At 45.6% G+C, this 13014-nt stretch overlaps 1 protein-coding gene across 2 annotated transcripts; it reads right to left on the bottom strand.

Annotated features, from left to right (window-relative positions):
* Nucleotides 1-3447: 3447 nt before the first annotated feature.
* On the bottom strand, nt 3448-12344 carry ODF1 (outer dense fiber of sperm tails 1). Of its 2 annotated transcripts, none has more exons than XM_014831026.3 (2): nt 12025-12344; nt 3448-3958 (listed from the first exon to the last, which is right to left on the bottom strand). In XM_014831026.3, exons 1-2 carry the CDS (start codon nt 12342-12344, stop codon nt 3517-3519), a joined length of 762 nt encoding a protein of 253 aa, XP_014686512.1. In that variant the 3' UTR covers nt 3448-3516. The 2 variants fall into 2 exon arrangements, 1 of the variants encoding a protein (XP_014686512.1); XR_011493054.1 differs by lacking the exon at nt 12025-12344 and adding an exon at nt 9349-9466 and having other exon boundaries at nt 3824-3958.
* Nucleotides 12345-13014: the final 670 nt, after the last annotated feature.

Raw genomic sequence — 13014 nt, 5'->3', positions numbered from 1 at the left:
CTACAAACTTCGTTTCAGTTCATCTGGGTCACCCAGCAAAGCCCTCCCCCGTTATTTTTCTTACAAACCCACAGTCTTCTGGTTTCAGTATCAATTTTATCTTAACTTTCAGTATAATGTCCTCAGCCAAAAGGCTAAATCAGTGTGTCCCAACCTTCTCCAGTCTGTGACACTCATAGGGTTTTGATGGGAGAGAGGGAGACAGAAAGAGAGAGAGGAAGACAGACAGACAAGGGGAGAGACAGAGACAGAAATAGAAGAAGGAATTTCTGTGTAGAGAAGTGGAGATCATTTAAAACTTTTATTTATTCCGGTAGTTCTGGGGACATGAACTAAATAAAATAAAATTATTTTACAATGACTGAAGAACAGTCAACTGAGGATCTTTAATTTCATTTTACAGAATAATTCATGGCATGAGTTTCAAAATAAATAAATAATATATGCTAGCCATTGGGTATGGATTCCCCTCAATCCTGTACCTGAGAAACTTTTTATTTATGGTACTAGTAAACGGCTCTTTGGCTCTAGAATGTATTCTGTGTTCACTGAGAAGTGTAATTAACTTCATCCCCAACCTTAATTCTACAATATTTACCAAGCACGTTTATTAGAAGGTGGTATGTTAATTTATAGGTTCATTCATGATAAGACACTGGACAGTGATGTAGCTCAGAGCCTCCCTTATCCTTCAGTTGGGCCAATTTCTTGCCTCTGCCTATTCGAGAGTCATCCCCCTTTCCTGTCTTCCCCTCTGGTAGCTGGAGTAGGATGTTTTAGTTGAACTCTGATCTGCAAGTGCATTAAAGGCCACAACAGAGCTGTCCCAGCCCAGGGGTCCATCTGACCAGTGAAAGACAATTTTGGAAACAGCAAATGTTTCTTCTTTCTCTTCCCTCCTATCCACTTTCTCCTCATTCTCAGGAACCCAGTTAGTTCGTGGAATAAGCCCTGTCTTGTGCTTTTCCTCGAGGACTCAGACAAGGCCCACACCCAAGCTGTGCCTCCTCCTCTGGCTTGCTTCACCTCCCACACCCATTCTCTGATGTTGGAGGGCACTTAACATCCACACCATACAATTTAGTTCTTGATTACATACTGTCAAGTGTCTTGACAATTATATCACAGGTGTTAGTCTTGCCTTCTCTACGAGAAGCTCCTGGAAAGGTGCTTCTCTTTGACAATAGCTCCTGGCACTGTGCTCTGCTCATAGCAGGTACTCAGTAGATAAACATCTGCCTTTATACCGAGTCCTTCCCCGGGAGGGTGGTGAGCAGACTCAGGCAGGCCAGGCTCTGAGCTGAGTGGCAGCCCCTGGCTTCCCTGAGGTGTCCAGTGATGTCAACAATGCATTCCATGGAAATGCCCGAGACCGGTCTGGAAGGCCCCTCTGGCCTCTCTTAGCCCTTGTAAATTCAGTTTCTTTAGAAATCCCTCCTCCTCCAATCCCCCCCACAGAAGCCTTCTTTGAATTTAATTTGAAGCTTTTGTAAGAAGGGTATTTTTTCTCTCCGTCCCTGCTATGGAGCATACTACCTGGTGTCTAAAATGATAAAGTCTGTCCTGCAGGTTGAAAGAATGAATGAATGAATTGCTGAATTAACAGACAGGAGTGTGAGTAGGTGGTGGGTGAATAAGTGAGTGAGCTCTTGCCAGGAGTGCCCCGGAACGTCCAGAGGACAGAGATTCCTACTGTTCAGGACCCCAGTGGGACTCCACTGACTCTAGAGGGTGGAAGTTTTTTAAAAATCATTTTCAAAAATTTGTAACTAAGAAACTAGAATATTTATGAACCTGTAATCAAAGCACGGCAAGACACTCAGAAGGATAACTACAATTTGGTACACATAAACATACTCATTTATACCCAGTTGCTAGGTAATAAATTTCTGAAATGTTCAATGTTTTTTATTCACCACCTGTATTAGAAGACCACCTGAATTACTTCCCTCAACTGAAAGCAAAATATGTTTGCTATGATCATCAATCTTCTTTAACCTTGAACTTGAAGGAAACTTTTTTTAATTTTTATTTATTTTATTTTATTTTTTTTAAAGATTGGCACCTGGGCTAACAACTGTTGCCAATCTTTTCTTTTTTTTCTGCTTTATCTCCCCAACCCCCCCTGTACACAGTTGTATATCTTAGTTGCAGGTCCTTCTAGTTGTGGGATGTGGGACGCCGCCTCAACATGGCCTGACAAGCGGTGCCACGTCCACGCCCAGGATCCGAACCCTGGGCCACCGCAGCAGAGCGCACGAACTTAACCACTCGGCCACGGAGCCGGTCCCTGAAGGAAACTTTTTAAGGAACAGGGCTGGGAGAGCTTAAGATCTCATCCAGAGTTTCTTAACCTTAGCTGTATGTTTGAATTACCTGGGGAGGCTTTTGAAAGTCTTAACGCCCAGGCTGTACCTCAAATCTATTACATTAGAATCTCTGGAGATGGGACCCAGGCATTGGTAATGTTTTTTCTTTTTTAAAACATTTTTTTAAGTTTTTTTTTTCTTTATGGTTTGGCATCCATGTTTTCAAAGCTCCCCAAGTGATTCCCATGTGCAGCCAAGGCTGACAACCACTGCTTTAAGCCACATGCAGTTGAGACTGATGAAAGACGTAGTGTGCAAATGTGAGGGTTTTATGTTCCTGGCAAGAGTCAGGTCTGAAACCAGCCAGTCTCCTCATTCTGATCCATGCCCATTACCTCCTTCTTCGTTTAGACCTATTTCTGTTTGGCAGTCATGAACGGCTCTTGGGTATGTCCATGAGGATTCACGTTCAGGTGAACTATGCTATCATTTTGTGAAAGCTGTGCTTTTCCACTTATGAAATTTGAAATGAACTTCGAAATGAACTTCTGTGCCTAAAGGAGTTTCAGAAATTGAGAAAAAAGCAGATGGTTGAAATAAATCCTGAGGAGGTTGCGAACTACCTGGAACCAGTGCTGGCCATTCCTCCAAATCAGAGGAATGTAGAGAAACACAAGCTGTACGGCCACCCCACCCTGGGTCAATGACCATGCCCCCTCCTCCTTTTGTACTCTGACCATTGCCCCAGTAAAAATCCCAACCACATTGTGCTCGAGGAGTCACTCTGTCCAGCGCTCCCCACTGCAGTAGCTTTGCATTGCCTTCAACCCTGACTAGTGTGTTTCTGCTTTGGCAGTTTGGTTTCTGGGCTGGATCGTTTAGAAAAACAGTGTCTGGGAATGCCCACCAAAAAAAGTATCTTTCCCTGGAATTAGGCAATAGTTGAGTATGGAGGGGGACACAAGGACAGCAGATCTCAGCATCTCATCTTCTGTTCCCATCCATTAATTCTTCCGATGCCCACTGACTGGGCAGGGCTCCTGCAGTGGGTTCAACTCAGAGACTTCACACAACACCAGTGGATTGCAGTTATGTATTCGGTTGCTTATGTACCTGAATAACACAGGTCACGGGAAGGGGAAGAGAAACACTGGAAGAGCTGCCTGGCTGGAGTACGGACTTCTGCTAAGTTATGAGTTCCTACACTTTACAAAATCATCTTCCTACAGGAAAATCGGCTCCCACAGGGATAGCAAGGGTTGCAGGGGTTGCAAGGGTCACATGGGCTGCAGGGGCTACAGGGGCTGCAGGGGTTGCAGGGGTTGCAGGGGTTGCAGGGGCTGCAGGGAGAGATGCAAGGGTAGCATGGAGACTCGATCTTGACGCAACTGCCGAGCCCGTAGGAGTACGTTACGTCCTTCTCGTCCACGCACGGGGGCAAGCTGAACTCCTTGCAGATGTTCATGTAGCTGTACTTCTTCGAGCCAAGGCAGTCGTACCTGTTCTCCCGCTCGGCTGACACACATACCTTTCCATCCTTCACCCGAACTTTGACTTGATCAGGTTCAAAGCCGCAGACGTTCACCGATCCTAAAATGTTACTGCTACAGCAAGAGGAGGCCAGAATTCTATTCGTTGTTCTTCTCAGTCTGGGATTTAGAAAAAGGAAAGATGGGAAGAAGAAGCTCAGACCTCGGAACTCAGACACAGCTTAAGAAGCAATATTCTGAACTCTATTTCTTAACTAGCAAGAGTAAACTCTCATCCTTGTGAAAAGTCAAACTTTACAGAAGTGTATCAAGTAAAAACTGAGAATCCTCCTGTGTACATCACACTCTCCCACAGGAAAACCTCTGTTAACAACAGATGGGTGCTTGGCCTTCCAGATCTCTCTCTCGTATTTAAGTCCCAGATCTTCCTTTTAGTAGTTGTGGAGCTTGGGGCGGTTTCCTTAACGTCTCTGTGCCTCAGTTTCCTTATCTGTAAAATGGAGATAATAACAGCACCCACATCATAGGGCTATGGGAGGATTAGATGAGATTATGGATTTGGCTCAACACTGTGCTGGGCACATTACAAATCCTGCTTAATTATTATCATGATCGTTATTATTACTACTAGCATATGTAGACTCTCAGGTTTGTTTCTTTTTTAAAGGTGATCCAGCTAATAAGATACCATTTAAAATCCGTGTTTGAAAGACGTCTGTCAGCATCAGAACCCAGCCCCGCTGGTCCAAGGGACTGGTGCCACTACTGGACCATCACACAGACTCAGCCTGAAAGCTCTGTCAACAAACACAAGGCAGAAGTGCCCCAGCCCGGTTCTGCCCACCAGGGCCTGAGACATCGTCCTGCTGCCGGGAGGCTGCTCTGGACTCTGCATGGCTGGCACCAGCGGGAAGAGTCAGCTTGGAGGGGCTGTGTGCTGGATCCAGGTCCTACCAGCTCGTAATGACTGGTTGTGCACATCTCTCCCCACCCCCTCACCCTGTGACCTCATGTCGGTAGCTTGAGATCGTCAAGGTGGGGATGTTTACACCATGGCAACTGGTAAATACTGCAAACCGGGGCTGTCCTCTTCCCACCCCTCCACCCCCGACAGGTGCCTGTGGCCCCTGGAGCAGCAAACACAGACCTCCACAGTGCCCACAAAGCTGCCTTGTTGCTGCTTAGCAGTCGTGCTGTGTGAATCCTTAATAATAAAACAATAATAACAGCAGCTCACACTAACTGATCGCTTATGATACATCAGAGGTAGTAAAGCAAAGTGCCTGAGAGCACAGACTCTGAAGCCAGAGTGTTTAGGTTCAAATCTTGGCTCTGCCATGTGGACAAGTTACTTAACCTCTCTGTGCCTCATTTCCTCATCTGTAAAATTGGGACAATAATGACCTACTTTTAGGGTTGTTGTGAGGCTTACGTTAGTTAATGAATGAAAAATATATATGATAGTGCTTGGCACGTGCTTAGGAGTTAGGGTTCTCTCTTTTTTTTTTACAGTTGCCATGGAAAGTGCTAAGCTGTTAAAGGCATTGTTTCATTTAATCTTTACAATAACCCTGTAATGCAGATGTAATTATCTCCTTCTTACAGATGGGGACACAGTAAATGTCATGAATGGCAGAGCCTAGATTCAGATTCAGGCCTGTTTAAGGCCAAGGCTATGATTTTAACCATCAGTTTGACAGAGCCCGTGTGATGAAAACCCCCGACTCGTGGTCACGGCCTCCCGGCGCTGGCCCTACTGCTCTGGCCCTGCTCAGGGTCCCTTTTCCTTCTAATCACCTGGTCCTTCCAAAAGCGACCTAATGCTCTGACATGGTCGTCTTTTTATCCCTTAGTATTAGGGAAAAAAAACAAAAATCCTCTTTTATGTTCTAAGAGACCCTCCTGGCAAATCTTCTTGCATCTCTTGGCCTCCAAAGGGAGTTCTTGGAATGTGTGATTTCTGGAACCTCTTTCAGTTTGAGGAGTCTGGACTCTATGATTGATTGACTGGTTTGAGATACATTTTTAATTTTTACTTTTTATGCTGAATTTTGTTTATACATTAACTTCTTTTTGTTACATAAGTTCATTGTAGAAAACTTAGAAAATACAGATAAGCAAAAAGATGGAAAACTTTTAAAATATCCATAATCTTATTTAACGTTTCGGTGTTCGACTTTCTTCCATGTGTATTTCTATATCCATATAGAGAGTTTTGAGCATGTTCTTATGAAATCATGCTATACCTACTGCTTTGACTTCATTTTCACTTGATAAGTCCTAACACAATTGGTTTAACAACAGCATGAGCCCTTGTACTGCAGCTTACAATCCAAGACTTAGCGGCTAATTTCAAAACGATCAAATAAATGTGGTCCTAGGAGATGCTGAGGCCAACAGAAAATATATGCAAGGCACCCAGAGGACTGTGACTATCACTCAGCTCCATTTCCACCCCTGGCCCCAAGGAACCTGGGGGTGGCGTGAGACACAGGCGTCTTTCATGCCCTGGGAGTGCCAAGGTACCCGTAGGCCATACTAAGGAGAAAGGAAGAGAACTGGACCTTCTTTAAAATCTTCATCTCTGTGAGAAACACAGAAGAAAAAGCACTCTATCTCCCTGGATGGTCAGAGAATAGCTCACAAAGATGCCCCATGCCCTCTCTGGATGGACCACTGGCTCAAATTCCCAACAGCCAAGGCTAAGAGTGAAGCGCAGAGCAGAACAGGTGCCCCCTGGGTCTCGTAAGAACCTCCCATGGTGCGTGCTGAGAGTCAGAGTCCTGTTCAGCTCCGACCTTCCAGTAGAAGATGAGACTATCAAATCCTGCCGTGAGGACAGGACTGAGCCTCACAAAGAAGGGCCCTCCGGCTACCACCACGCTGAGTCCAGCAAAGCCCTCCTGCCCTCCACCGGAGATGGGTCTGGGAGCCAGATCTATAAGCCAAAGCTGGCTCCCAGGTCCATCTCCTCTTAGCAACCTGAGTCTCGGGAGACAATTTCATGTATTTTGCCGCTTAGATCCCCCCTTCCTCTATTCCTGTCGCTCTGGCCCCTCTGCCCCTGCAGCAGCTGCACAGGGCTCTCACCAGTGTGGATCTTCAGGAAATTGCCTAAAAACTCTTGGCCAGGTCAGCTTTCTTCTTCCTTTTGCCCCTAGGTCAGAGTTTATCAGTGGGGATGTGTGGGTTTAGGAGAAATTACAGAAGCCGCATTTTACTCATCAGACTCAACTCTGAACTTGCAACTTGACTCCTGCCTGACAATGTACCCATCACCCCACATGGGGTTTTCCACGGTTCTGTGGGGTTCTGGGCAAAGGGAGATTGCCTCCTATACTTGTTATCTTGAGAGTGGAGCTTTGCCACAGTAAATGCAGGGAAATCAGCCCCTTTGGTCTGTGGCAGAAGCCTCTTAGGAAAGCTGGGGAAAAGCGAGTGGGCAGCTGGTGTCTGTGTCGGCCACTCTCAGCTGCCGCCTCTTCCTGCTGAAGCCAAATTTCACCTGTTTGTACAACCAAGCTCCTGAAGGTGAAACCCACTGCCCACAGCAGTGATGAGCAATCCAGTCAGCATCTTCACAAGACGTAAATCACATTCAGCCTGCTGATGAATAAAGTAATGAAGACGTCAAAAAGGCCTATCTCTATCCAGGAGCAAAGGGGGGCAGGTCTTCCTCTAGCCGTGTTCCAAGGACTTTGCTTTTTCTCTCGATTTAGACCCCTTCTGAAGACCCACTGAACGCGATTCCGCCTTTCCAACACATCTTTCCCTTTCTCTTCTTCCTTCTCCCTTTCCTTCTTTTTCTGCCTTGTGTCTCCTCTCCAGAATTTTGGGTGATACTGAAGAGCAGTGTGACTCAACAGGAGCACAATACAGGTACACCTGGGTCACCTGCAGGGGTTGTTAAAACACAGGTGGCTCAGCTGGCTTCAGCCCCAGAGTGTCTGACTCAGCAGGTCCGGGGAGGAGCCAAGAATCTGCGTGTCTAGGGGCTGGCCCCATGGCACAGTGGTTAAGTTCTCACGCTCCACTTCGGCAGCCCGGGATTCGTGGATTCGGATCCCTGGCACAGACCTACATACTGCTGGTCAAGCCAGGCTATGGTGGTGTCTCACAAACCAAATAGAGAAGGATTGGTACGGATGTTAGCTCAGGGCTAATCTTCCTCACCACCACCCCCCAAAAGAAGGAATCTGCATTTCTAACAAGTTCCAAGTGATGCTGCTGCTGCTGGTGGTCCAGAGACCACCCTTTAAGAACCACAGTCCAGACAGCTAAGTGCATGGATTGCAGACTCAGGGAAACTTGGCTTCAAGCCCCTGCTCTCCCACCTCCTAGTGATCAAGAACGTTGCCGCAGAATCTGTGTCATCATCTCTAAGACGGACAAGATGTTACAAAGATTAAATGAAGATGAAGTGCTAGGCACAGAATTTTCACTCAATAGAGCGTAAGTCTGTTTATCACTGTACCAGGCTCCTCCTTACACAGACTTCCCCGAAACTTGAGGCTTTCAGTCACCAAGCCAGAAGTCCTGTATCATTAAACAACAAGGTCAACCCAAATAGTAGACATGCATTTGGCTTAGATGGGCAGCAACCTCTCCCCCTGCAGCTGTGGGGTGACTGGGCTCAAAGACCTATGGTACGAAGAGATCATAATGAGAGAGGACCAGGCAGGCCCATCTGGCTTCCACCTCTGCAGGGACACAGAGGGAAAGAGGGGGGCTCTCCTCTCAGTGGGAAAGCCCACCTTTCCCCAGCCATAAAGCCCCAGGGTTCCTCTCTGCGGGCTTCCCACACTTAGTATGCCCTGACCCGTGGGTCAGCGAATGGCCGGGAGGAAAGATTTCCCTGAGGGCTCAGACCTCGAGGGGCACTGCTAACTGGCAAAGAACACACCCTGAGGGCTGACAGTCATCCACCTCGCCTCACGGAGTGAGTGATTCAGTGGAAACCTCTCACTCAGAGTGTGAAAGGGTAAACAAGAAAACAAATGAGAAGGCAAATTTTCGAAGTTTTCAGAAGATGGTGCCCCTCATGTGGGGGTTTTCAAGGGAATTTCTCATTGAGCTTCAGGCCAACCACAGACACTGGGGTGAGTGGAGGTTAGCGCGGTCTCAGGATTAGTTTCCAGGTACCCGTAAAGGGCGCAGGGTTGAGGCCAATGCACCCCTACCATGCGGCTGCAAACCGAGGTTCCTTTGCCCACAAGGCCTAGTGCCAGATGCCAGAGCTGCAACAGGGCATCCATTAACTAGGTAACAAACTCCAAAAGGCCGGATGGAGGAGAGGCTGGCTTTTGTTTGTTGCCGCCACTTTAGGACAGAGGACAGGAAGCCCGAGAAGAGTTCTGGTGAATCAGGCGCACACTTACGGCAGGCTGCTGCGTGGCTGCTTAGGAAGGAAACCAAATTCCTTTACCTCACTCCCTCTCAATCCAGAAGAGGAAGGAAGAGGCAGGGAAACTGCTAGTGTTTGGGGTGTAAAAGGTAATTTGAGGAGGAAAAGAAAATATGAAAGAAGCTAAAGAATCAAAAGTACTTACTTGAGTCCTAAGGAAGATACTGCCAAGGTGTCTTTTGAAGCCTCTGCTCAGTAAACAATAGAAGTGGATTGGACCTTCTATACCCAGTCTAAAAAAATACGACACACTCACACATGCGCACCCACATACACATCAATCAAATAACATGTACTCGGGAATGCTCGAGAAACTTATGGGGGCAAGTGAATTGTCAGAGCAGATTGACTCTCACACAGAAAACAATTCCACTGAGGCCATGGCAACCACAGACCAGGGAATCTTACTTTCCTGTTGGGCAAAGAACCTTCTGGATGACACGGCCTGGCATCTGAAAGGATATGTTGTACCTAACTGCTAGCCTCCTTTAAGGGGGTAAAATGTCATGTGAATATGATTTCTAAACTCAAAAAGCCTCAGGCAAGTTTTCACACCAAAGATTGTTTAAAAAATTGAATCAACATGGCATTTCTGGATCTATTTGGTCATGGATTGGGAGCTAGCTGAGAGCTAAGAAAAGAGAGGCATTTCACTGGAAGAAAAAATATTAACAGTGGGAGTCCTCTGGGGTCGGGGCTGGATCAGAGTTTAACATTTTCATCCATATTCAGGAAAATTGAACATTTAGGTTTGCAGGAGACACTAAGCCCTTCTGGATAGTGAAATGTCAAGCTGTCAGAAATAAACCTAGGGGGGTTTCACAAGGCGGTATGAATGGGAAGAAAAGTGCCCGGGAGGAGATGCAAGAGGGCAAGCCTGAGGCCATTTCCAAAATGGACTCGGAGTTATCAGTTCAGAGATCCGGGGATTAACATAGAGATGTTGCCAGCTTCATATACTGCTGCAGGCACAGAAAAAAAAATTAGCAAAAATCCAGACACTGTCAGGTAGAAAAAGTTACCTCGAGTATAAACAACACTGTTGAGAACTAAGCTTGAAGTTGTGTCTCCTGCATACTAGGAAATCAGGGATCCTTGAAGAGGCGGAGGGCTCCCAGATGGTAAAGAACAGAGACATATTCTCACCTGGAGAGTCTGGAGATTAGGGACAGCCAGGGGACACAGGCTGAAAAGACTTGGATCAAGGGTAGTCAAGTAGTCAAAGGCCACGGAGCATGGACACAGACCTGCTCCCCAGGACCCCTTCATTTAGACCAAAGATTAAAAAAGAATCCCTGACTCACAGGGCGCACGATTGATGTAAGTTGGTACTCTGAGTAAAAATGAAATTTGGTTCGAATTGAGTATAGATGAGTTTATAAGCAATAGCCCCATCCCATACCATTGAGGGAGGTCCATTCCTGTGAGCTTTGGTGACTGATGACCCGGACAATAATTGCTTTATTGCCCTTTCCAGGGAAGCATCACTGCCACTGTTGTCCACGGTCCCTTTCTCCCTCTCCACCCATCCTCTGTCTGTCTGCCTGTCTGTCTCTCTCTAATCAATCTATCATCAGGACAGGACAGACATTATTTAAGGGCACAAACTTACACCAAGTAGTAAGTGAGTCCTAGAGAGCTAGTGCACAGTATAGTGAATATAGACAACAATATTGTGTTATAATCATCAGACTTGCTCAGAGACTAGAACTTAATTATTCCAACCACTAAAAAGGACTGATAATTACTTAACATGATGGAGGCGCTAATTATCCTAAAATGGCAATCATATTACGATATATCATTGTATCAAATTAACATGTACACCTTAAATTTACACAATATGTCAAATATATTTTAATTAAAAAAATCTGTTTGTGCCTATCTTTTAAAAAATAGCACATAAATAGTTTTTCTGCACCTTGCTTTTTTCGCTTAGTACGTCAATACATAAGGTGCTTCATCAATCCTTTTTACGTCTGCATATCACTCCATTGTATGAATGTCCCATAATTTGTTTAACCAGGGTCAGTGCTTTCAATCATTTTTTTCATCAATATTAACAGATTAAATGGCATGTGTACAAAGTTAGAAAAGAAAAGCCTTCCCTAGACCAAAAAGTAAAATGTAAGCAAATCAAGACTTTTAAAACCGGCTTTTAAAATTACCCAATTCTATTAAAACCTTTTCAACATTATTCTGAAGGCTGCAACTCTCAGTTCCATAATTTATTTGCACAACATTTACAGGCGTAGGAGTGGGAGGCCGACATAATAGACCCAACTCCAGATGAATTTTCAGTCTTTGTCTGGAGTTGGGGAATGGGAGATAGGTTTTCCTACAGAGGCGAGGAAATGCCGCTATTGTTCAATTTGCTCCCCTGCTCTTGAAGCCTCTGGCAAACATTAAGGATTTGATCAATTATTATTACTTCTCCTGTAGTCATTTCTGTAAGTCCAAATATACTCAAATCGCTTTACTCATAACTAGAAAAAATGTTTAGTTGGCTGCTTCCAATAGCTTTTTAATGATACCCCCTGTTTCTTACCCTCATTAAAGCCACATTATTTATCATGTTGGCACTCCTGCTATAAACCAACAACAACCCTGCCAATCGACGTCGTTACATTGTCTTTTGAGGATCTTACAATTCCCATCATGGACCCATTTACTCTTCTTTTCTTAAATCTTTGCTAAGTCACCAGAGTCATTATCCTGAACCCTTTTTATCTTTGTTCAAGTATTGATTGTCACATTTTCCCCCTTATTCCCACTGATAAGGCTAACAGACCAACTATAAAAATCTAAAAACGTTTTTTACTTGGCAAGCTCTCTCTTTTCGTCCTCTATGGCTCTAATGGCTTTCCTCTCCAAACTTCTGAGAGATGGTCGAAGACAGTACAGCTTGACATCGCACAGGCAACACGGATACAGGTCACACAGGCCGCAGCTGCGCGATCGCTTTGAATAGCACAGGCAGTACGGATAGGGGTGCAGGTCACAGCAGCAGTACGGGTGCATGTACAAGTCGCACAGGCATCGTGTGCTCAGCTCGTCGATGCATCTCAATTGCCTTAGTTCTCTGTCCACCTTCTTTATGTCCCTTCTAACACTATCCAAAAGACAACTCAGTGCAGCCATTACAGTCACACCTTATTGTTTTGTGAGTACCTTTGGGAAATGGCACTCGGGGGGAAAAAATTGTCCTAAGCTCTTCTCAGAAGTTTCCTTTAAAAATAAATGAGGCACACATGATTCACTCACTTTAAAGCTTGTGTTCTATGACCTCACCACCCTCTAAGTATGTCATAGTCTTCTGGTTACCATGTGAACTGTACACAGTCATGGTCTCCAGAGATCCTCCTTAAAGTTACAAAGTGACTCTCAGAACCACACCAATTTGGAGATTTCATTCAGCTTGGAGTTGGATAGGTTCACGGAGCAATCACAGCTCTTTGGGGTCCATGGGGCTAACCTTTAGTGCCCTTGACTTGTACTTGCCCCGAGGGCTAGCTGTGGCTGTGAAGATGGTGGTGTGGGCCGTGGAAGGAGCTGCCTGCTCCCTTCTCCCTGCCCTTCCAGCTCTAGCCTTGACTTGATGCTTGCTCAGCCTTACCCTTACACTCCAGGATTTGTTCTGGCTCCTGGGCTCTTTCTATGTAGAATAGAAAGAGCTTTCCCATCGTTCTCCTTACCAACTTATTGTCAAGTCAGCCTTTGACCTTGAGCTTCTGAGCCCCGAGTCTATGAGTCCTGCCCATTTTTTTACTAGCTGGTGTCCCAGCTATTCTGGAACCTCATTTCTCTGGTG

This window comes from Equus asinus, chromosome 12 (assembly GCF_041296235.1).
Source record: "Equus asinus isolate D_3611 breed Donkey chromosome 12, EquAss-T2T_v2, whole genome shotgun sequence".
NCBI lineage: Eukaryota > Metazoa > Chordata > Mammalia > Perissodactyla > Equidae > Equus > Equus asinus.
The sequence above is the reverse complement of the archived record's forward strand: the minus strand, read 5'-3'. Positions and strand labels throughout refer to the sequence as shown.

Excerpts from the sequence above, each read along its gene's own strand:
- ODF1 (XM_014831026.3), bottom strand. The coding sequence starts at position 12,344 with ATGGCTGCACTGAGTTGTCTTTTGGATAGTGTTAGAAGGGACATAAAG. Across the intron at positions 3,959-12,024 it reads GAAAAGAGAGAGCTTGCCAA|ACTGAGAAGAACAACGAATA; the intron begins GTAAAAAACGTT and ends TCTAAATCCCAG.